The sequence below is a fragment of the Orcinus orca genome, chromosome 16 (genome assembly GCF_937001465.1).
Source record: "Orcinus orca chromosome 16, mOrcOrc1.1, whole genome shotgun sequence".
Lineage (NCBI taxonomy): Eukaryota > Metazoa > Chordata > Mammalia > Artiodactyla > Delphinidae > Orcinus > Orcinus orca.
The window spans coordinates 15,841,650-15,865,788 of record NC_064574.1 but is presented as its reverse complement, the minus strand read 5'-3'; the positions used below and the strand labels follow the sequence as shown (position 1 = coordinate 15,865,788).

Genomic DNA, 24,139 nt, shown 5'->3' with positions numbered 1-24,139 from the left:
TAGGAGAGCACTAGGTTTGGGGAAGAGGCCATAAATTGGGTTTTGGACAAGTTGAGTTCGAGTTGCTTTTGAGACCAAGAGGACATCTTGAGTAGGCACTTGGACGCATGAGAGTGGAATGTAGATCAGAGGATTGGGCTGGAAAATCAGTAGGTGAGATATCAGTACATAGGAGGTACGTTTAGGATGGGTGCAAGTGAGCTTGCCCAGGGAGAGACTACAATAAAAGGAGGGTTATAGGACCTAGCCTTAAGGAACATCAAGTCATTTTTCATATTAGAAAAACTAAATCATTCCACCTCCCTTCATACATCAAACCGTCCATGGAGTCAGTGACCTTCGGCCTAAATCCCAAAGCTCTTTGTACCATCCAGGCTGAGTGACAGGGGTGCAGTCTTCCCAATAGCCCCATTTTGCTTCCACCCCTGTAGGAGGCCATTGTAAGTGACAGTTCTTAAGTGCTTTTCCTAGCGCTACTGAAAAACTTGTGGGAGTTCTGTGTTCCTTTTGTCTAAAAGTGTCTGTGTCCAAGTTGAGATCATCCACTATGCTGGGCCAGGGCCCAGCCCCATGTTAAATTTTGTGGTTTTTCTGGGTTGCCGATGACTTTGCTGCACACAGAAGACATGGTCTCTGCCCTCTTGTTCTTTGTCCTCTTGTCCCTTCCTTTGGAATAGCGAGGCTCAGCCTCCGGTCTGACTGCGGCTGAGCATTCTCCTGGGGTGCACCCCATAATATCCACAGGTCAGCTCTGAGGGCTTCTCAGCTCCTGGGATCTCCCCATTCTCCTCCAAGGTGAATGATGGGACACTAGCCTAGCTTGGTTGCTGTCAGCATGTCAACAACCCCAGGCACACAATGCTAAGATCTGTGGGGTCTGGGGCAGGGAGCCTGTCCAGGGAGAGGGATCTGCAGCCCTCTGGAGAGGTGGAATTGTTTGTGAGCCTACGGGGAGCCTCCAGTTCAGCTGCTATGAGCCCCAGCCCTGCCTGGGAAAATCTAGGGTCAGCTGAGACCCCAGGACCACTTCCTGTTTGGACAATGACCTCTTCTTCTGCCAAACCACAGGGGCTTGGCTGGCCTTCAGAGCCAGAGCCAGCATCTCCAGCTGACTGTTTTATTTGAGGCCACACAGGGCCCTTGGAGATGGGGGATGATTTGGCTCCAACTCAGAGGCAAGCAGCCCAGCTATCAGTCTCCAAGCCACAGTGTGGTGTCTTCTGTCCATTGCATAGACTTGTCATAGACTCTTGAGAGGAGGGAAGAAGACAGACTCCTCCTGTAGAATCCTGTGCTGTGGAGGAAATAGGAGGGACCACATCTCAGGGGAAGATTCCCAGGACGGCTCACACTGTAGCAGTCCCCAGGGGTGCACAGAACTTGATACTGTGAACAGTATGGCGGTATGGGGACAACATGGAACGGTGTTATGATATCTTCTTGTTTGTTCATTCAAACATAACTGAGCCCCCACTATGTGCTAGCCTCCTTGCTTATGCAACAGAAACACTAAGGTGGCCAAGAGCTCTTCCAGGAAGAGACATGGCCACAGATAATGGAACTATAATGTGGGCTGTAGCACACTAGAGAGGGAGAAAGCAAGTCTTCTCTGGGGGTGGCTGGGTCTTGAGTGATGGGGACAGGCAATTTCAAAAGGAAACAAAGCATAGAAGTACAAGGTAATCATAATCATAACAGCAACTCCCTTAAAAAATTTGTTTTTGAAGTTGATAGTGTGGACTCGAGTTCTGGCTCCATCACTCACTGTGATCTTAGGCAATTATCTCAGTTTCTGTACTCAGTTTACTCATCTGTAAGATGGAGATAATAGTGCCTGCCTCATAGAACTCTTGGAGTAAAGGTTAGTTGAGGCTATTAAGCACTTACTACATTCCAGATTCTACATGTACCTAATTTCTGATCCTTACAACAACCCTGAAAGCAGGTTTATCTGTTTTACAGAGCATGAAGAGTGGCACTCAGGTTGCTCATGCTCATATGGATTAAAGGCTGGTGTGGGGATTTGAACCCACGTCTGTCTGACATCTAAGCTCGTGGCCTTCCTTCTATTCCATGTCTAGTGGGGCAGGAACACTGGATGTAAGTAGAATGAGAGCATAATAAGACAAAGACGTCTTTTTGACACTTCCTCTCCAGTTGGTCAGGGGTATATCTAGGCAGACCTGGCAGACACCAAATCTCTGGTTCTTCAGAGCCAGATGGTTGTCAGTTTTACCAAAAGACTGTCTACAAAATCCTTCATGAATGTGTACCCCATTGGGCAGGTGGAAAAACCAAAGCAGGAATTGCTTGGAACTCCTACAACTCAAGTCAGCACAAAAGGGGAGAGGTGGAAAAAGATTTTAACAGATCTTTCGCAAAAAAGATATGAATGGCCAAGAAGCACATGAAAAGCTGTTCAACATCACTAGGTACCACGGAAATGCAAATTAAAACCACAATGAGATGCTACTACAAACACGCCCACGTGGCAAAAACGAAAAAGCCCCGCAAATTAAATGTTCACCAGGATGTGGAGCAATGGGGACTCTCATACATTGTTGGTACAAGTATGAAATAACATGTTTTGGAGAAAGATCTAGCAGTTTCTTGTAAAATTAAACATATACCTATTCTTTGACCACTCCTAAATATTTACCTAAAAGAAATGTAAGCATATGCCTACAAAGAAACTTGTATAGCAGCCTAGCTCATAAGAACTAAAAACTTGAAAGAGCTCAGGTGTACATGGACAGGAGAGCAGATAAACTATGGCATATTCAGACAATGTATGACTACTACACAGAAATGAAAAGACACACACTGCTGATACATGCAAGAACATGAATGATTCTCCAAAACATTCTTCCCATGAAAGAAGCCTTTTACAAAAAAAAGTACACATACTATATGATGATTTCATTTATACGAAGCTCTAGAACAGATTAATCCATTTTCTGGAGAAAAATCAGAACAGTGGTTGCATCTGGAAGGCAGGGGTCACAGACATTGCCTGGCAAGGGGCATTAGCCAACTTTCAGGGATTTTCCAAACATATCTTGAAGAGTTACACAGGTGTATCCATTCGTTGAACTCAATGAATGTGCACCTCAGAGTTGAGCATTTCATTGTTTGTAAATTTTACACCAAAAGAAAAATGTAAACAACTGTGGAACTCTAGTTAATGATATGCATGCTGAACTATTTAAGGGGAAGTGTTCTTATGTCTGAAATTTCTTTGAAATGCATCAAAACATAAGATGAATTGGGGAAGATAGAAGCTGATATGTGATAAAAACAAGTGCAGTAACATGTTAATAGTGGAATCTGGGTGATGGGGATACAGATGTTCATTTTAACAGGTATTCATCCTTTCAACTTTGTTGTATGTTTGAAATTTTTCATAATAAAAGGGTGAGTTATTTGAGGGTTTTGCAGTAAAGTTCTTGGCTAGGCTTAGGACAGGGCAAATAGAGACACGAAGCTCAGGGAGACAGGAGCCCCGCAGTGTGACCTTGCAGAAGTAATAATTTTTCAGTCTGTTTCTTCAACCATCACGGAGGCACAATGGCGGTCGGTATTATTAAGAACTTTGTCGTGGGGAAGGGGGGTCCTCAATCCAGGTCCCAGCCACGCCACGTGCCCACTGCCCTTTGTGCCCTATCAGCGCCCCTTTACACCCAGCAGCCTTTCAAAGGCCTATCCTGGCAGTCGCTGTGGTAGCCGCACCCCGGCTTCCGGGACGGCACCGGAAGTCGCTTCTCAGACGCTCTTCCTATTGGAAGCCGGCCTTTCGCGGGGGCGGGGCCATTGGGAGGCGGAAACAGCCGCAGCTATGGCGGCGGCAGCGCCGCTTTCTCTGCTGGTGCTGTTGCTTCTCGGGCCGGGCGTCTGGGGCCAGACGGAGCCCCCACGCGACAGCCTGCGGGAGGAGCTCGTCATCACTCCGCTGCCTTCTGGGGACGTAGCCGCCACATTCCAGTTCCGCACGCGCTGGGATTCGGAGCTGCAGCGGGAAGAAGGTGAGAAGAGGACACTGACGGGAGAAAGATATCTGTGGCACCTGCTGGGAGTGGGGTGGAGGCTAGCCTTGGGGGCGAGGACTGATCCCTGGGTGAGGTTCTGGTCCCTGGGCTTGGGGCCTGACAAAGATGGTCCTTGTAGAAGGATGGGATAGTTTTTGAAGAATCCCGTTATACCAGTGAAGAAACTGATCCCCGGAGAGGAGCAGTGACTCTTCCTGACTTCTAGTCCAGTGCTCTCTCCGCAGCTCCAGGCTGCCACTCTAAACATTTAGTTAAAACCCTCTGTTGACAACACTGATGATGATGCTATTGACGGTTACGGCTTATCGTGGGTGCTGGGCACGGTGATAAGTTCTGTGAATGGTTACAAGGAAGAAATTGGAGGTATAGAGAGGTAAGGCACCTGTCCAAGATCACATCGCTTGTAAGTGACTGAGTCTGGTCAGGAATCTAGATTCCTCTGACCCCAGAACTGGGGTGTATTGTCTCTTTGGGGTGGCTGAGAACCCTCCCTCCAGGATCATCACTCACCTGCACCTCCTTCTCCAGTATCTCATTATAGGCTCTTCCCCAAAGCACTGGGGCAGTTGATCTCCAAGTATTCTCTACGGGAGCTGCACCTGTCCTTAACCCAAGGCTTCTGGAGGACTCGATACTGGGGGACACCCTTCTTGCAGGCCCCATCAGGTGCAGAGCTGTGGGCCTGGTTCCAAGACACCATCACTGAGTGAGTGCCCACCTTGAGGCCTGTGGCAGGCTGTGCTGGGAACATGGCAGGGCAGGTGGTGTCCTCCTGCTACTGCCCTTGGGGGCAGCAGTTCCATGGGGGTAAATATGGCGTTGGAAGTAAGAAATATTATGACGTAGTGGCGCTGAATATACTTCCTTCCCCTAATACTTCCAGACCTGAGGTAGCGTATGTGTATATCTACAGATGCAGATAACAAATATGTGAAGCTTACTTAGATGTAAGGCAGTAGGAAGCTGTGGCAAACTGGACAGCCTTTTAAAAGACATTCATTCACATAATAATAACAAAATGCCACAAGGGCCAAACAAAATATATGTGGGCTAGAATTGGCCTACAAGACACCAGATCTCTGTATTAGAAAAATTGCTTTTATTTGCGGGGCAGAGGGAGGTGGTTAGGTACTGTGGTTGGACCACAGTATCCTCTTAATCCGACTGTGGGAAATCAGTAGCACGTGTATGATTAAAAAAAAAAAAATTGGAGTCAGAATAGGGAGTGATGAGGACTGTGGCAGAGCTTGGGAGGACAGCTGCCACTCAATCCTATGGATTGTTGCCACGTGGGAATAGGGGCCTAGGGTCGTCAGATACTCTCATTTTTAACGAGTTACCAGCAATCTGGATTTTAATGTGAAAATTGGCAAGTTTAAGTATCAGCAAGTAATTAAAAAATTTAAGAAATGCCACATGGGTTAATGTTGTGCACGTCAAATGAAACATGGCTATGGTTTTGGGTAGAGCTTTCAGGCTTCCAGTTTGCAATCTTTATTTGAGGCCTAAGGATTGGAGCAATTGGAAAGCTCTGAACAGAGGACTATTGAAAACCCCCAGGACAGCTATAAGGTGATGTCAAATGAGGAGCAAACCCCACAGTAGCCAAGGCTTCCTCTCTTGTCTGAACCCTGGCTTCTTTGCCTTTTGTCCCAACTGCTCTGCTGTCACTGTCTCCCCTCATAATTACCTATAATATGGAGGTGATGTTCAGAATTCTAGTTTTATTCTGTTATTAGTATAAAGAGCAAATCTGTTTTGGTATTTCTCTAAGAAAAAAGTCTAATTTAATTTGATGTTTCTGTGGGGTCCTAGAATGCTTGTTTTCCCTTGCTCAGTGAGCCTCTGTAGATGTAAGACTTCCCAACCCTGAGCGTAGAACCAGGACTCACCCAGGGTTTTCACAGGGAAGTATGTCGTTTTGCCCAGCTGAGCACACCTCAGGTTGGATCAGTGAGCTGATCTCAGCCTCTGGCATGTGGGGCGTTTTGCATAGCATTGTGGGAGGTACGTGGGTGACCCAGACTTGCTCCCTGTCCTCAGGTTGCTCACAGCCTAGTTGAGGAGAAAAGATGCTTAGGACGAGATGCTGTTGCCACCCAGCCATTTCCCAGGAGAACCCTGGTGAGAGGCTCGGATGGTCAGAACTGCAGCAGCCCAGGAGGAGGCTGTGGTTGAGGAGGGCGGCAAGGCTTCCTGGAGGAGGGAACCTCTTCGAAGGGGAGCAGAGAGGAGTTAGGAGGGCATTACTAGGCGGGAGGAGGAACCACCCAAGCAGAGGCCTCTGGGGATGCAGGGGTATCCAGAGGGGAGTGAGGAAGCAGATGCAGCCCTGGGACAGTGAGTGGGTTTGTGTCTCCGTTTAGTGTGGATAAGTCCTGGAAGGAGCTCAGTAACGTCCTCTCGGGGATCTTCTGTGCCTCTCTCAACTTCATTGACTCCACCAACACAGTCACGCCCAGCGCCTCCTTCAAACCCCTGGGGCTGGCCAATGGTGAGACAGCCTCCACGGCCCCTTCCTTCTTCCTGTTCCTCCTACCCAAGCCTTTGCCTCCTTTCCCCTCTGCTTCCTTCTTCCTCAGCGGGGCCAGGTCATAAATCCCCTGGGTGTGCAGGCCCCAGAGGAAGGTTTCCCAAGACTCTGCTGTCTCCGCATTGCCTTCTCCCAAAGGGAGGAGGGTGTCCTCCCCGCTTCCCCCTGAGCTGACACTGTTAGGGCAGTGGTACTAGAGAGTATGTGTGGGTCCTGAGGAGGGGTGCCCCGAGAGCCTCCCCAGACAGGCTTCCATCTCTCAGGCACAGATCACTCCTTCCTGCGCTATGCGGTGCTGCCTCGGGAGGTCGTCTGCACTGAGAACCTCACCCCGTGGAAGAAGCTCTTGCCCTGCAGTTCCAAGGTGAGGCCAGAGGGGCCTCAATGTAGGTGGGAGCCCCAGAGAGTGGATGGAGTCGGCAGATGCCCCCTCACTGCCTGACAGATAACCTCGGCCCCATGCCTGGGTGCCCTGCCGTGTGGGACACTGACATTTTCTCTCTTGCCACCTCCTCCAGGCAGGCCTCTCTGTGCTGCTGAAGGCCGATCGCCTGTTTCACACGAGCTACCACTCCCAGGCAGTGCATATCCGCCCTGTTTGCAGAGTAAGTCACGGGGAACAGGTGATGGGGGCCATCCAGGGGCTCTGAGAGAAGGTGCAGGTAAAGCACAGCCCAGTGTCTACCGAGGGCTGAGCCAGTAGTCAGTGGGAGATGTGATGATGATGAGTCAGGGCACTGGCCACACACCAAGGAAACCGAGTGGTTGCCTGGCAAGCATTCACTCAGTCTTCGCCGTGGTTAAGAGTGATAGCCGTGTGGGTGCAGCTGCTAGCTCAGCCACTCACCAGCTGACTTGACCTTGAGTGAGTCATTTTAGTTCCCTGGTTTTCTCGTCTGTCAAATGAGAATAATAGTAGTGTCAGTTCCTCTGGTTGTTGGCGATGGTTCATCCCAGTGATGCGCGTTAAGCTGCCGGCACGAGGGCAAGTGCTCGGTAGCGGGTGGTAGCAAATTGATGGATGGGGAGGTACAGGGTGGACAAGGGACTGAGTCCGGGTAGTAGTCCCTGGGGCTGTGCGGCTGGGGCAGTGGCAGGTCCTCACTGCTGCCTTCTGGCCCTCGTGGTAGGATGCACGCTGTGCCAGCATCTCCTGGGAGCTGAGGCAGACCCTTTCCGTTGTATTTGATGCCTTCGTCACGGGGCAGGGGAAGCAAGGTAAGCTGCCCACCACTGCCAGCCCCACCCCATCTACGTGGAGCAGGCCTAGTCCCGCCCCTGCTCAACCCCTCTCTCTGCTCCTCAGACTGGTCCCTCTTTCGGATGTTCTCCCGAACCCTCACAGAGCCCTGCCCCCTGGCTTCAGAGAGCCGAGTGTATGTGGACGTCACCAACTATAGCCAGGTACTAAGACTAAGGCCTCCAGCCACACACATCGCCCCCCCCCAGCCCCCAAGGCCAGCCTGCCCCTCCGCTCGCTTCTCAGCCCTGCCGTTGTGTACCCAGGACAATGAGACATTGGAGGTGTACCCGCCCCCGCTCACCACGTACCAGGACGTCGTCCTGGGCACCCGGAAGACCTATGCCGTCTACGACCTGCTGGACACGGCCGTGATCAACAGCTCGCGCAGCCTCAACCTCCAGCTCAAGTGGAAGAGACCCCCAGGGAATGGTGGGTGGGAGGTGGGCGGCCGCAGCCCCCATAGGCTACAGAGGGTTCAGCTCGTGGGGGAGACTCACAGTCCTGCCTCTACACCGCGAGGCAACAGGCTTGTGTTTAGACCCAGAACTCTTGAGTCAGACGTCCTGATTCTAACTCCACCTCTTCTAAGCTCTGTGCCCTTGGCAGGTTCCTAACCTTACTGCCTCGTCTTGAAAGCGGGGACAGTAATACCTAGCGGATCAGGTGAGGTAATTAATGGAAAACATGGAGGTCAATCATGCATTCATTCATTCAGTCAACAAAATTTTTTTTGAAGACAGAAGTACCCTGCTTTCGAGCAACATTAACATCTGATAGTTGAAGCAGGCATCAAACAATTGTGATTATGTTCAGTGTTACCAAGGAAAAATGTGAAATATCGTGAGGAGCACTTGGTTTGGGTTGGAAGGGGCACAGAGCTCGGCCTGTATAAGTACTTAGTAAATATTAGTAATTCTGTTATCATTGCTGTGGGTTGGGGAAGCCAGGGATGGTTCCAGAATGCAGGTTTCCCAGTTCTGATGGCAAAGCATTACCCCCTCCCCTCCCTGGCTTTGAGACTCTGAACCTGGCCCAGGGAGTGAAGGTGGGGAATGATGCTTTTTTTTTTTTTTTTTTTTAAAGGAGTGGCTAACTGTTGACTTTTCTCTGAACAGAGGCCCCACCCACGCCCTTCCTGTACGCCCAGCGGTACGTGAGCGGCTATGGGCTGCACAACGGGGAGCTGAGCACGCTGCTGTATAACACCCACCCATACCGGGCCTTCCCCGTGCTGTTGCTGGACACTGTGCCCTGGTACCTGCGGCTGTACGTGCACACCCTCACCATCACCTCCAAGGGCAAGGAGAACAAACCAAGTAAGTGCCGACTCCCGACCCAGCCCCCCACCTCCCCTCCAGGTCCCCAAAGCCTCAGTTCTCAGCGTCATTCCGGAAGTGCCTCGGCAGTCTACACAGGCATCACGAGTTAGGAATAGTTTGAGAAATGGAAAGGGTAACCTCACCAATGCCAGATCTGGAAGTATTTATAAAGCCAAAAGAGTTAAACCACATAGTTCTGGTGACTCTTAATAGGACTTGACAAGGGCAGGAGTTTCCATATCTTTTTCATTTGCTTCCTGGTGCTCTGGGCACATGTTTTTGTTTTCTGATGATTCATAGGCTCTTTCAGGTGGAGAATGGATTAGCAAGAAAAACAGAGTACTGGAAACAAAGAAGATAACAGCTGGAATAGATGGTTTTGCTTCCTCGGGTGGGGTAAAGAGGTGTGATTTTTAAAATTTGTTTTTATTTTCTATTATTTTTCTAAGGAGGAGTTAATATTTACTGAGTGCTTTCTAAGAGATGCCAGGCATAGCACAAAAGCACTTGTTTTCATTTGGAGTGGAGGGAGACTAGTAATACAGAAGATGACTTCCTAGGAAGAGGTTACAGCACATCCCAAACAGCTAGACTTACAATCTTCTCTAAACCCCTCTGTTGTTTCCCATATTTTCAAGCCTGTGGTTAATAGTTTTACTTATTTTCAGCCCCACTATCCGTACCACCTTCAAAATCCCTACTTCGAACATCCTACCAATGTATTTTGTAGGGTTTTCGGTTTTTTGGTTTCTTTTGTTTTTTTAACCGTTCGCTCTGGAAAATTTCAAACGCATACCCAAATGGAATAGTGTAATGAACCCCCATGTACCCATTATCCAGCCTCAGCAGTCTCCAGCTTCATATACTGTTTTTTGTTTGTTGTTGTTGTTGATGTCTTTCTTCCAGTTTTATTGAGATATAATTGACATATAGCACATTATAAGTTCAAGGTGTTCAGCATACTCATTTAACTTACATCTGTCATGAAATGATGACCACAGTAAGTTTAGTGAACACCCACCATCTTGTACAGATACAGAATTAAAGAAATAGAAAAAAAATTGTTTTTTCCTTGTGATGAGGACTCTTAGGATTTACTCATAACAGCTTTCATACATAATGTACAACAGTGCCTATTATATTTACCACGTGGTACATGACATTCCTAATTCTTATCTTAGAACTCGAAGATTGTGCCTTTTGACTGCCTTCATCCAATTCCCCTTCCGCCTACCCCTCACCTCTAGTAACCACAAATCTGATCTCTTTTTCTATGAGTTCATTTATTTCTTTATTTTTTAAATTTATTTATTTATTTATTTGGCTGCAGTGGGTCTTAGTTGCGGCACGCGGGATCTTTGTTGCCGTGTGCGGGATCTTCATTGCGGCATGCAGGATCTTTAGTTGCGGCATGCGAACTCTTAGTTGCGGCATGTGGGGTCTAGTTCCCTGACCAGGGATGGAACCCGGGCCCCCTGCATTGGGAGCGCGGAGCCTTAGCCACTGGACCACCAGGGAAGTCCCCTTTTTTGTTTATTTTTGAAGTATAATTGACCTATAACACTATGTTAGTTCCTGGTGCATAACATAGTGATTCAGTGTTTCTGTACATTTCAAAATGACCGTCATGATAAGTCTAGTTACCATCTGTCACCATACAAATATTATACGTAGTTATTGACTATATTCCCCACACTGTGCATTTCATACCTGTGATTCATTTATTTTGCAACTGAAAATTTGTACCTCTTACTCTCCCTCACCTATTTCTCTCCTCGCCCCCCACCCCCCCAGCCTCTGGCAACCACCTGTTTGTTCTCTGTATCTCTGACTGTTTCTGTTTGGTTATGTTCGTTCATTTGTTTTTATTTTTTAGAGTCCACATATAAGTGATATCATGCAGTATTTGTCTTTGTCTGATTTATCTCACTTAGCATAAGATCCTCTAGGTCCTTCCATGTTGTTGCAAATGTCGAGATTTGCTTCTTTTTTATGGCTAATATTCCATTGTTTATATGTACCACATCTTCTTTATCCATTTGTCTATCGATGGGCACGTATGTTGTTTCCATATCTTGGCTATTGTGAATAATGTTTCAGTAAACGTTGGGGTGCATATATCTTTTTGAATTAATGTTTTCATTTTCTTCAGATAAATACCCATGAGTGGAATTGCTGGATTGTATGGTAGTTCTATTTTTAATTTTTTGAGGACTCTCCCTGCTGTTTTCCATAGTGGCTACACCAATTTACGTTCCCAATGCAGTGCACTGGGGTTCCCTTTTCTCCACATACTCACCAACACTTGTCATTTGTTGTCTTTTTTTTTTTTTTTTTTTGTCTGCGTTGGGTCTTTGTGGCTGCACACGGGCTTTTCTCTAGTTGTGGTAAGTGGGGGCTACTCTTCATTGCAGTGCGCGGGCTTCTCATTGCGGTGGCTTCTCTTGTTGCGGAGCATGGGCTCTAGGCACATGGGCTTCAGTAGCTGTGGCTCACGGGCTCAGTAGTTGTGGCTTGCGGTCTCAGTTGTTGTGGGTCACAGGCTTCAGTAGTTGTGGTACCTGGGCTCAGTAGTTGTGGCTCGTGGGCTCTAGAGCACAGGCTCAGTAGTTGTGGTGCACGGGCTTAGTTGTTCCACAGCACGTGGGATCTTCCCAGACCAGGGCTCGAACCCATGTCCCCTGCATTGGCAGGTGGATTCATAACGACTGTGCCACCAGGGAAGTCCCTGTTTGCTGTCTTTTTGATGACAGCCATTCTGACAGGTGTGAGGTGATAATCTCATTGTGGTTTTGATTTGCATTTCCCTGATGATCAGTGATGTTGAACATTTTTTTGTGTGCCTGTTGGCCATCTGTATGCCTTCTTTGGAAAAATGTCTGTTCAGGTCCTCTGCCCAGTTTGTAATTTTGGGGTTTTTTTTTTACGTTGAGTTGTATGTGTTCTTTGTATAGTTTGCATATTAACCCTGTATCGGATATATCGTTTGCAAATACCTTTCCCATTCAGTAGGCTGTCTTTTCATTTTGTTGATAGTTTCCTTTGCTGTGCAAAAGCTTTTTAATTTAATGTAACCTCATTTGTTTATTTTTGCTTTTGTTTTCCTTGCCTGAGGAGACATACCCCCCAAAATATTGCCAGGTCAAAGAACATACTGTCTGTGTTTTCTTCTAGAAGTTTTATCATTTCAGGTTTTACATTTAAATCTTTAATCCATTTTGAGGGGTTTTTTTGTATATGGTGTGAGAAAGTAGTCCAGTTTGATTCTTTTGCATGTAGCTATCTAGTTTTACCAATACCATTTATTGAAGGGGCTGTCTTTTCCTCATTGTATATCCTTGCTTCCTTTGTCATAGATTAATTGCCCATGTAAGTGTGGGTTCATTTCTGAGCTCTCTATTCTGTTCCACAGCTTCCCATCATTTTTGTTTCATCTCTCCCTTTATTTATTTATTTTTTGGTTTGGTTATGTTTCTGCTGGAGTATCTTAAATTCTAGACATTGTATCAATTCACCTCTAAATACTAAAGTACACAAATACATAATTTATCATTGTCACTCCTGCTTCCCCAGTGTTCTTGAAAATAATTTTATAGTTGGTTTGTTGGACCAAAGTAACCTCGTCACATTACATTTGCTTGATATGCTCTTAAGTTTCTCTCTCTCTCTTTTTTAAGGTAATAGACTTTTAGGTTTTAGGTTTATAGAGAAGTTGAGCAGAAAGTACAGGGCTCCCGTATACACTCCCCCTCACCCCATTTCCCTTGTTATTCACGTCTTGATTAGTGTGGTACTCTTAAATCTCCTTTAACCTATAAAACAGTTCCCAGGCTTTTTTTTTTTTTTTTAATTTATTTGTTGGCAAAACTGGGTCATTTGTTGTATAGGATGTTCTGCATTCTGGATTTGCCCGTGTTTAACATGTTCCTGTCCCTTGTGTATTCTTGAGTATCAGTGGTTAGATTTAGAAATTTGATTAGATTCAGGTCTTATATTTTTGGCAAGAAAACTTCCCAGGTGGTTCTGTGGACTGCCTTTCGCATCACGTGAGGCACCTGATGTCTGGTGGCCCAGTTTTCATGATGTGAAGATGGATTAGGTTGAACATGTCCTGGGATGGCGGCTGCCCTGGAAACACCTTTTCCCTTTTCTGCGATCCTCCTCCCTCCTGTGAGCCTGCCTGGCTTCTGTGATCCAAAGCCCTCCTTCTGGGCACCCCGATCCAGGCCCCAAGGCCTTGATAGGTAGGGATGAGAGGTGCAGGTAGTCTGAGCCCAGGAAAGAGCTATGGGTGGGATTTCCCTGGTGGCGCAGTGGTTAAGAATCCACCTGCCAATGCAGGGGACACAGGTTCGAGCCCTGGTCCGGGAAGATCCCACATGCCGTGGAGCAGCTAAGCCCGTGCGCCACAACTACTGAGCCTGCGCTGTAGAGCCCACGAGCCACAACTACTGAAGCCCACGTGCCTAGAGCCCGTGCTCCGCAACAAGAGAAGCCACCTCAATGAGAAGGCCACGCACCGCAATGAAGAGTAGCCCCCGCTCGCTGCAACTAGAGAAAGCCTGCGCACAGCAACACAGACCCAATGCAGCCATAACTAACTAACTAACTAATTAACTAACAAAAAAAGAGCTATGGGTGGCCCCTACCTCTCCCCCAGGTTACATCCACTACCAGCCTGCCCAGGACCGGATGCAGCCCCACCTCCTGGAGATGCTGATTCAGCTACCGGCCAGCTCGGTCACCAAGGTCTCCATCCAGTTTGAGCGGGCACTGCTTAAGTGGACCGAGTACACCCCGGACCCCAACCACGGCTTCTACGTCAGGTGGGCTCCCCCGACCTGCTGCCCCCACCCTCCTGACCCACCCTCTCTGCCACTTACCCTTGATGGAGGAGCTGTGAGGAACACGGCTCACAGAATATCTGTCTGCTTCTCTGCAGCCCATCTGTCCTCAGTGCCCTCGTGCCCAGCGAGGTGGCCGCCCAACCCGTGGACTGGGAAGAGAGTCCCCTCTTCAGCACCCTGTAAGTGTGACCTCAGCCGTGACACCAGCACAGAGGATCGGGTTCCTGCGGGCTGGGCTGGGGCTAGATGCTGCCTCTTCCAAAGTAATGAGTAGGTTCCCTCAGTCCTAATTAAAACCCTAGTGGTCTCTAATATTTGTACAGCCTTTATGGAATGATCCTAAAGAGCTTCTAGGAGAATCAATAGGTGAGAAGCGCAGTATGTATAGCCCAAGTTTACTCATTATTTCCCTTAACAAATATTTAATTGAGCGCTTATCAGATGCCAGGTACTTCAGAGAGCACCATGTGTACCACAGTAAACAAAACAGACTTGCCCCTGCCCTTCCTGTGCTCAGTCTAGAGGGGAGCTGCTAGGTCACTGGGGAGTAGTCTGGTGGGTCATTCAGGAAGGCTGCTTTGAGGAGATGGCCTTTAGGCTGAGACCAGAAGGCTAAGGAAAAGGCAGCCAAGTGGAGGCAGGGCCCCTTCCCTCTCCCTCAGCACCGGAGCTGCTCTCCTGTGATCAGATTTCTGTGTTGAGCTTTAAAAGGCTTTGAGGCTAAGAAGGCTTTGAAAACCCTTACTGCCAAGACTGGCCCAGTGCGGTCCGAGGAGGGGGTGGCGAGACGGCGCGGGTAGCAGCCGGTCCAGCCTCACCTCTCCCTCCCAACCCCCAGCTTCCCAGCCTCCGACAGCTCCAGCTACTTCGTGCGGCTCTACACGGAGCCACTGCTGGTGAGCCTGCCCACGCCGGACTTCAGCATGCCCTACAACGTCATCTGCCTCACGTGCACAGTGGTGGCCGTGTGCTACGGCTCCTTCTACAACCTCCTCACCCGAACCTTCCAGATTGAGGAGCCCAGCAAGGGCGGCCTGGCCAGGCGGCTGGCCAACCTCATCCGGCGCGCCCGAGGCGTCCCCCCGCTCTGAGGCGCGCCCTCCTCACAGCTGGGCTGCTGCTCCTCTCCGAGGTGGGTGGTGACTGACCCCCAGGGCTGCTTCTGCCGCGTGCCCTCCCCCGAGGCAGTTTTTGAACCAGGCTGACCCCTGGATTGGGCCAGGGCCTCAAGTGGCGCTCTCAGGACAGTAGCCACTAGCCAGATGTGTGTTTGAATTGAAATTAATTGAAATTGAAAGTGTACTTCCTCAGCCGTACTAGCCCCATTTCAAGTGCTCGGTAACCAAAAGTGATCAGCAGCTGCAGTACTGGGCAGCGAGGACAGATGTTTCCATCACTGCAGAAAGTTCTGTTATACGGTGGCCTGGATAATAGGATGTGCTGAGGAATTCGTATCGTGCGGTAGGTGGAGTTCACTGGGTGTGGAATAAAAAGTGCCTATTTCCTTGGTTCTTTGCCTCCTGTCCCTGAGGCCTGGGAAGAGCTGGGGACTAGGGCGTGTTTGCTGGGTGCCTGAACAGGACCTCCTACCCCATCCCCTCCTCCCCACCAAAGAAACAACCAACCAACCAAATAAAATTCCCCTACCTCCTCCCACCCCTGCCAGAAATTCCTTCTCGTCTCCTGCTTCCCTCCCCGCCCACCATGTCTGACTGTAATTCCCAGAACTCCCTGGGTTTGGCTGGGAGTGTTTTACATCAACATTTCCATGACCATGAAAATGAATCATCCTGCGCCTTTTAGGAGCCCTGAGAACCAGTCCCCATCACCAAGGGTAGGGCTGGAGCGACAGAAGAACTCTGTGTGGTGGTTTTCCAACCAGACTGTGTATTAGAATCATCTGGGGCTCTTGTGAAATAGTGCAGATTCCTGGGGTCCAGACCCTGTGAATTCAGTCGTTCTGGGTGTAGCCTAGACTTCGAGTTTTTATGTTTTTATCAGGCTCCTCTGGAGCTTCTGTTGCAGGTGGTCCTTAGACCACCCACAGGCTTTGAAGCCCACCCCTGCCTACCTCTCCTGGTTGTATAACCCTGGATTCCTGTAAAACAAGTCCTTAGGCAGATGTCTGCCCTGCCCCCATCATCTGTCTCTTCTTCTTACACACTTGGCATCAACTGTATAAGCTACTTGTGGTCTGCCCCTCCCTCCCCCAGTTCTCCCATCATAGTGGTTTGGTGGATTGCCCATCAAACAGAATGCCCTGCTCCACCAACCAAATGCCCCCCTCAACTGCTAGGTTCACTCTGACTTACAAAACCAGGTGAGATGTTCCTTCCTCCAGGAATTCTTCCCTGATACACCGAGCTGCTGTGTGCCCCTCCCCTCCTTGGACTTAGCTTTCATGTTTCTTATCACCCTGGCTGTTACTGTCCTTTAACTTCCATTAGACTAGGAGCTTCCTGGAGGCACAGGGGCTGTCCTCCATCTGGACCTGACTGCACTCAGGACAAGTTGTAAGTGCTCAGTCAACAGACGTAAATGTATGAATGGGTGTGGGCTATTCTGGCTTGGGGTCTGGGGTCTAGAGATAGGGATGGGTAGAGTGAGGGGCTTTCTAGAAACCCCACAAGTATGAGTGCAGTCTTTAACACAGTAGGATTGGTCATGTCTGTACAGCTAACATAGATGGGGCTGTTCAGGTTACCTTTGAAGGTTTTCCAAGAGCCTCTAGAACATACAAACGACGTTGTGTGTGTGTGTGTGTGTGTGTGTGTGTGTGTGTGTGTGTGTGTGTGTGTGTGTGTGTGTGTGTGTGTGTGTGTGTGTGTGTGTGTGTGTGTGTGTGTGTGTGTGTGTGTGTGTGTGTCTAGGAAGGGAGGTGATGTGAGTGAGCTAGTCCAGACCATGGGCAAAAGCAACTGGGTCAAGATGCTTTTACTCGTTTACTTCCAAGCAGTAAATACGCAGGGTGTAGGTGAGATAAGAATGCAGGTGGGCAGATAAGGGAAGTGGTCTTGGCTGCCTGCATGCAGCAGGGTGTCTGCCAAGTCAGAAGAGCACAGAGTTGTGGCCTAGCTGCCTTTTATTCCCCCAGCCAAGTCAGCACCTAGAAATGCCCTCCACTACCATGTCTTATGTAATCTGTGTACAGACAGCACCCCATATCTTTAGTCTAGACCGCCTCCCTGAATTCCAGATTCATTTACCCAGCTGCCTACTTGCCATCTCCACTTGGATGTCTAAAGGCATCTCAAATTCAATATCCCCAAAACCAAACTTCTGATAATCTCCACCCCCACCCCAAACATGCTCACCCGTCGTCAGCTCATCTTTGCTAATGGCAGCTCTCATCATTCCAGTTGTCAGGCCAGAAACCTTGACTCATCCTTGATCCTTCTTTTCATTCCCCATTGTGCTCTGTCAACAAATCTGTTTGCTCTCCCTTCAAAATAAATGCAGAAACCAACTCCTCTCCACCACCTCCACCATCAAGTTATTCATGAGGTCTTCCTGGCCAACCCGATTTTAAATTGCTGCTCCAGCTACCAGCTCACCACTTGCCTATCTTGTTTTCCTCTGTAGCCCTCACCACCATCTAAAGTGCTGTGTGTCTTACTTGTTTATTAACGATTACTCTCTATAAGGGCCAGGATTTGTCTTTTGTAGCTGCAGTGTCTGGAACAATGCCTGGCATGTCGTTAAGGCTACCCTCACGCTTATCTTCCAGAGCTCAGTCTCTGGTAACAGTTCACAACACGAAAGAGAGTGGGGAAATAAAGAGAAAAGCATGCCCTTTGTCTCAAATATATATGTACTCATGTCTATTTAATTTAAGTATTTCAGGCCTTTGATAAAGCCCAAGGGTCCATTCAACTTTTTTTTTTTAAGATTTTTTTTTTGATGTGGACCTTTTTTTTTTTTTTTTTAGTCTTTATTGAATTTGTTACAGTACTGCTTCTGTTTTATGTTTTGGTTTTTTGGCCGTGAGACATGTGGGATATTAGCTCCCAGACCAGGGATCAAACCTGCACCCCCTGCATTGGAAGGCGAAGTCTTAACCACTGGACCACCAGGGAAGTCCCGGTCCATTCAACTTTGGGTTTCCACTTTGAGCCTGGGGCAAGGCTGGCTACTCAGCATGTCCTTCCTGATGTGATTTCACATGATCTAGATTGGCTCCTGGGCAATAGGATATCTGAAGGGGATGGAGGTGGGAAGGGCACACCAAGGGTACCAGTGACATCACCAGGACAGGGATCTAGCCTAGGGATTCCAGGTTCTGGCTTCTAGTATTGCTCTTTGACTTTGGGCAACAGTTTCCCTTTCTTTCTTTTTTTTTTTTTTTTTGCGGTACACGGGCCTCTCACTGTTGTGGCCTCTCCCGTTGCCACAGGCTCCGGACGCGCAGGCTCAGTGGCCATGGCTCACGGGCCCAGCCGCTCTGCGGCATGTGGGATCTTCCCGGACTGGGGCACGAACCCACGTCCCCTGCATCGGCAGGCGGACTCTCAACCACTGAGCCACCAGGGAAGCCCAGCAGTTTCCCTTTCAGCAAGAGGAAGTGGTTAGATTAGACGCAGGACAGGAGGAGACAGTTACAGGGGGTGGTGGGCATGGTGGTCAGGCAGACCTGTCTGGTTTTCAAAAATGTATATAAGAGTGGAATATTATTTAGTCTTTAAAAGGAAAGAACTTTTGGGAATTCCCTGGCGGTCCAGTGGTTAGGACTCCGTGCTTCCACTGCAGGGGGCACAGGTTCAGTCCCTGGTTGGGGAACTAAGATCCCTCATGCTGTGCGGAGCAGCGAAAACAAAACAAAAACAAACAAAAAGAACAAAAACCAAAAAAGGAAGGAAATTTTGATACAGGCTACAACATGGATGATGCTAGGTGAAACGAGCCAGTCACGAAAGGACAAATACTGTGTGATTCCACTTCGATGAGGTTCCTAGAGCAAACTCACAGAGACGGAAATTAGAGCTGTGGTGTCCAAGGATTGCAGGGAGGGGGAAGAGGAGTTAATTTTTAATGGGTACAAGTTTCAGTTTGGGAAGATGAAAAAGTTCTGGAGGTGGGTGGTGGTCATGTTAGCACAACAGCATTATACATAATGCCACTAAGTTGTACACTTAGAAATGGTTAAAATGGTAAATTTCATGTTGTATGTATTTTACCACAATTTTAAAAATATGTATAAATTTCATTTTTCCAGTATCCCTCTGGGTGGAGAGGGGAGTGCCACCCTAGCTGGCCAAGATTCCCTGAATTTCCACCCCTCTCCACACTCCTCCAGGCCATGGTTCCTGCTGGACAGGAAGAACCTTCTGGCTCATCCTGCAGCCCCGGGCAGGAAAGAGCAGCAGGCCAGGATCTAGGGACAGACACTCAAGGTCCCCAAATTTCCATTCAGTCTGGCTTGCATGAGGACCCCTGGCGATAGGGGAACTTGTGTCCTCTGTCCTCATCTTCATTCTGGGGACACAGGGCAATGCGGGTCTGAAGGAGGTTAGGGGTGGGGGTGATGCAGGTTTGATTGCCCCTGTGGCTATGAGCAGTTTTGGAGGACAGGCCCAGGGCCCTTGTAGGAAGGCTTCAGGTCACATCAACTTTGAACACTTTATTGACTCGGTCCCGGAGGGTTACAGGATGGGCTCAGAGCAGGGCCTCTGCGCAGGAATGGCAGCCGAGCCAGCTTTCGGTCAAGGCCTGGGAACGTGCAGGTATCACCTTCAGCTGCTCTTGACCTTGGTCTCTGTAAGGGAGATGACAGCCAGCTCCCTATTTGGCTGACCTGTTGGCGACCTAGAGCCAGAGCCATCAAGCTGGACTCCTTACCCAACCCCTTCAACACCCACCAACCTGGGGGCCTCCTCATTTCTGTCACCTCCCACCGTGATCAGTGCTACAATCACGTTCATCACCTCTGTCAACAGGATCCCCCCTGTGAAAGTTACATTGCCATCTTCACCTTTACCAGCCCCACCATGTATTTTAAAAGGGCTTACTGCAATAACCAAGCTTCCTTTCATCTTTACTATCCATGCCACCACCCACCGCAGCCTTACTGTCTACACCTCATTACCACCATCACCAGCCCACGGTGACCCATCTCTTATTCCCATTATTCCCATCATCACCAACTTCCATATTTACATGATCATCTGAATCACTGCCAGCATCCTCGCCAACACCACCTCCCTTCACATGCCCAGCATGCTGTCACCTCCATTACTACTCATGTTTCCATCAGAGGACTCACCAGGGGGTTTGCAGACCCTCACACAGATCTCTGTGGTCTCAAAATTGTTGGCATTGCCCTGACAACCACCATAGGTAAAGGGCTCACACTCAATGGACGTAGAGTTGTAGAAGTATCGGTGCAAAGAGGCTTTGCAAGGGCCCCTCACTGCGGGGAGCTGGCAGAGGGCAGGGGGAGTTCGGAGCAACTCCTGGGAAGCCTCTTGCTGAAGATTGGCTGCAAGGTAGAGGAAGAACAGGATTGTCACTTATGTGCCCTTTTAAAGAACTGATGAGTATTTTTCCCCCAGCATTTATTCTACACCAAGTACCCTCCTAGGTGTTTGCTATACTTGCCATTATTTAACATAATGGAGAGGATATTACTGTCCCCACTTCACAAATGAAGAAACTGAGGCTCGGAGAGGTTTGGTAATTTCCCCAAAATCATAAGACCTGTAAGTTGAGAGAGGCTTGGGATTCAAAGCCAGATCCAATTTCAAATCCCAAGTGCTATGTCCTATAGCCTCTCATAACTTGACATCAAGATGTTTGTTGTAGATTTGTTTATAATTGCAAAGAATTATAATTTGGAAAATATGTAAATGTTCACTAACAGGGGGTCCATGGGCCATTATGCAGTCACTAAAAAGCATAGTGTTGGGACTTCCTTGGTGGTCCAGTGGTTAAGACTCTGACCTCCACTGCAGGGGTACTGGGGAAGTTAAATGCCGCATGCTGCACAGCGTGGCCGAAAAACAAAAGCATAGTGTTGATCTATACACATCAGCATGGGGAGAGGTCCATAACTTTTGTTGAATAAAAAAACCAAATTACAAAATAGGAGATCTGGTATGATCTGCGGATGTAAAATATATGTATAAACCGGTAGAATGATGACATGAAAGTTGTTCACGAGTATATTTAGAGTAGTTATCTCTGGGTGGTAGAATTTGAAGGGATTTTTATCTTCTAAAAAAAATTTTTTTTTTGGCTGCGCCACGTGGCTTGCGGATCTTACTTCCCTGATCAGGGACGGAACCCGGGCCCGTGGCAGTGAAAATGCCAAGTCCTAACCACTGGACTACCAGGGAATTCCCTAAAAATTCTTTTTAGTATCATTTGAATGCCAATGAACAAGTATCATTTTTTATAACTAGGAAAAAGATATTTACATTAAACTTAAATATCCATAAGTAATCAGCAAATAAGGAAACTGGCCTCTTTGACTGAATCACTTGTTATTTTAACTCCTCACTACATCTAGGTCCAGTTATCACACAAAGGAATTTATCAAACCCTCACACACACCCTCCCTCAACCATTAGCCTTGGACACTCAGGACTTTTTATGGGATGCAACAAACTCCACTTTGATAATTACACTTTCCCTAATAAGGACAGCATCCCTCACACAAATAAGCACGTGGGTCAACTCACCTCTACCGAACCATTTTGTGACTCTTCACTGCGTATGACACTGACCATGCTGAATATACTGGGAGAAACTTAACCCAGAATAGGGAAGAGGCCATTCTAGGAAGGGAATTCGAGACCTTCTGTTAGGCAGCAGTTCTCAATCTTGGTTAGAATATTAGGATCTCTTGGGGAACTTTAAAAAAATGTCCCAATGCCCAGGCTTCATCCCAGACCAATCAAATCAGAATTTCTGAGTGTGGGACCCAGAGACCCCTCAGGGGATTTCAGTGTGCAGCCAAGTCTGAGAATCTGGCCTCATTTTCAAAGCAGTATGAACATTATTTTCTTGCTTAAGAATTCTAGGGAGTAGGATTCTGGAGAGCAGGATTGTTGGTGCTATGTAAAACAGGGGACCCACTTTTTAAACTTCATACATTTACATATGGTTTGTCTTTAACACAAACATGTGTATTGCTTTTTAAGAAAAATTAGAATTTGGTGAAGATGTCACATAGACACCGGGGAGGTCTGGTCCCACATTTTCCTGAGACCAGATGGTGACCCCATGGGAGCCCCTTCCCATACCTAGGCCCTGGTTTCCTCCTGAGGGGGAAGTGACCAGGTGGCCTCTTGGATCCAACATCCTCCCACCCCATAGGCTATGATCTCAGGGACCCTTTTCCCAACCCCTCAGCTCACCTGAGGTCTTTCCTGAGCTGGCCAAGCCCACCAGGCAGAGGGTGAGGCAAAGGGCAAGGAGGCGGCTGAGCTTCATGGTGTGAGTAGCTGCTTGTTCTGGGCTGAGGCTAGGAGGCAGGAACTTATATCTGCAGCTGAAGGAGAAGGGGTCCTCTTCCCCAGGGCTGAGGGAAGTACTCGCTTTCCATTACTTGGAATAGGAAGCACCCTGGGCAAGGGGTGTGGGCTGGAAGAACTGGACTTCTTACCTGGAGGCTGTGCCACTGGCCTTGGATGGGCTCTTCATGGCTATTGAGCAAGTCCCCTAAGACGGTGCTTCTGTAGCATCCGGAACGCAGTCCCCAGCCTCATGTACTGCAGACTCGAGTCTCTGTGACCTTGGACTGAAAAGTGACCTTTGGGGGCCTCGGTTTCCCTATCTGTAAAACAGGTGGGCTAGACCACATGGTCCCTAAAGGCTCAGCACACAGCTATTCTCCATTCTGTTATTATTGGTTCCTATCCAGAGCCTCCCAGCTAGTGTCTCAACATCCCAGGAGAGAGAACATAGCTCTTTGTTCATTGGCTTATTTATTTAATTTTGGGATAATGAGTGTATTGTTTCATAGAAATCATCATATTTATTTTTAAAAGATCAAGCTATACTGAATAGCATAAACAAAAGGCAAAATCACTCCCCACAGATTCTACCATAGTGCTGTGCAGCAGAAATATAATGCAGGCCGCAAGAGAATTTTAAATTTTCTAGTAGCAGCATTTTTTTTCCCACACTGCATAGCCTGTGGGATCTTTGTTGTTGTTGTTATAAGTTTCACTTATTCATTTATTTTTGGCTGCGATGGGTCTTCGTTGCTGTGCGTGGGCTTTCTCTAGTTGTGGTGAGCAGGGGCTACTCTTCGTTACAGTGCGCGGGCTTCTCATTGTGATAACTTCTCTTGTTGCGGAGCACGGGCTCTAGGCACACAGGCTTCAGTAGTTGTCACACACAGGCTCAGTAGTTGTGGCTCGCGGGCTCTAGAGCACAGGCTCAGTAGTTGTGGCGTACGAGCATAGTTGTTCCGCAGCATGTGGGATCCTCCTGGACCAGGGCTCAAACTCATGTCCCCTGCATTGGCAGGCGGATTCTTAACCACTGCGCCACCAGGGAAGTCCCAGCTTGTGGGTTCTTAATTCCCCAACCAGGGATTGAACCCGGGCCCACGGCAGTGAAAGCACTGAGTCTTAACCACTGGACTGCCAAGGAATTAGCAGCTTTTTTTTTAGCAGCAGCATTTTAAAGATTAAAAAGAAAGAAGTAAAACTAGTTTTAATAATAGTTTATTTAACTCAATAGATCCAAAATAGTATAATTTCAACATATAATCAGCATGTAATACAGATTAATATGATATTTTACTTTTCTTCGTACCAAGTCTTTGGAATCTGAGTGTATTTTGCACTTGAGGCGCATCCTACCCTGATTCATGCTATTCCGATTTCCTGTGCTCAGTAGCCACGTGTGGCTAGTGGCTACCAGAGTGGACGGTGAAATTCCACCACATGAAATAAGTATCTTTACTTCAGGTTATCCTCATAAACATTTTGTTAGGTAGATAAAAAAATAATAATTCTAAAAAACAAAGGGTTTACAGGTATTTTTTTCTCTGAATTTTTGCATATTGCCTTTATATTTCAAGGACAATTTGATGGGATAAAAAATCCTGGATGAGACTTTCTTTTCCCAGAACAATTGTGGACCTGGTTCCACTGAATTCTGCCATGGAGTGTCGCTATGAAGTGGCCTGAATGTTTTTCTCC

General features: G+C 48.0%; 2 protein-coding genes and 1 long non-coding RNA gene across 4 annotated transcripts; 1 reads left to right on the top strand and 2 right to left on the bottom strand.

Moving 5' to 3' along the window:
• The first annotated feature begins 3,791 nt into the window (after nt 1-3,791).
• On the top strand, nt 3,792-15,498 carry PIGT (phosphatidylinositol glycan anchor biosynthesis class T). Its single transcript, XM_004272902.3, has 12 exons — nt 3,792-4,022; nt 4,575-4,752; nt 6,413-6,540; nt 6,843-6,943; nt 7,098-7,184; nt 7,710-7,797; nt 7,886-7,983; nt 8,086-8,251; nt 8,938-9,138; nt 13,802-13,967; nt 14,084-14,167; nt 14,827-15,498. The coding sequence occupies exons 1-12, from the start codon at nt 3,836-3,838 to the stop codon at nt 15,077-15,079; spliced, it is 1,737 nt and encodes a 578-aa protein (XP_004272950.1). The 5' UTR covers nt 3,792-3,835; the 3' UTR covers nt 15,080-15,498.
• A 1,235-nt stretch (nt 15,499-16,733) lies between these two features.
• Nucleotides 16,734-18,329, bottom strand: LOC125961548 (uncharacterized). The gene is made up of 2 exons (XR_007472424.1): nt 17,167-18,329; nt 16,734-17,006 (listed from the first exon to the last, which is right to left on the bottom strand). It is a non-coding gene; the product is annotated as an uncharacterized LOC125961548 (long non-coding RNA).
• A 1,261-nt stretch (nt 18,330-19,590) lies between these two features.
• Nucleotides 19,591-22,870, bottom strand: LOC101273120 (early lactation protein-like). 2 transcript variants are annotated; one of them, XM_049700085.1, is made up of 4 exons: nt 22,591-22,870; nt 22,343-22,506; nt 20,248-20,463; nt 19,591-19,740 (listed from the first exon to the last, which is right to left on the bottom strand). In XM_049700085.1, the coding sequence occupies exons 1-4, from the start codon at nt 22,626-22,628 to the stop codon at nt 19,718-19,720; spliced, it is 441 nt and encodes a 146-aa protein (XP_049556042.1). In that variant the 5' UTR covers nt 22,629-22,870; the 3' UTR covers nt 19,591-19,717. The 2 variants fall into 2 exon arrangements, with proteins under 2 accessions (XP_049556042.1, XP_049556041.1); XM_049700084.1 differs by having other exon boundaries at nt 19,591-20,463.
• Nucleotides 22,871-24,139: the final 1,269 nt, after the last annotated feature.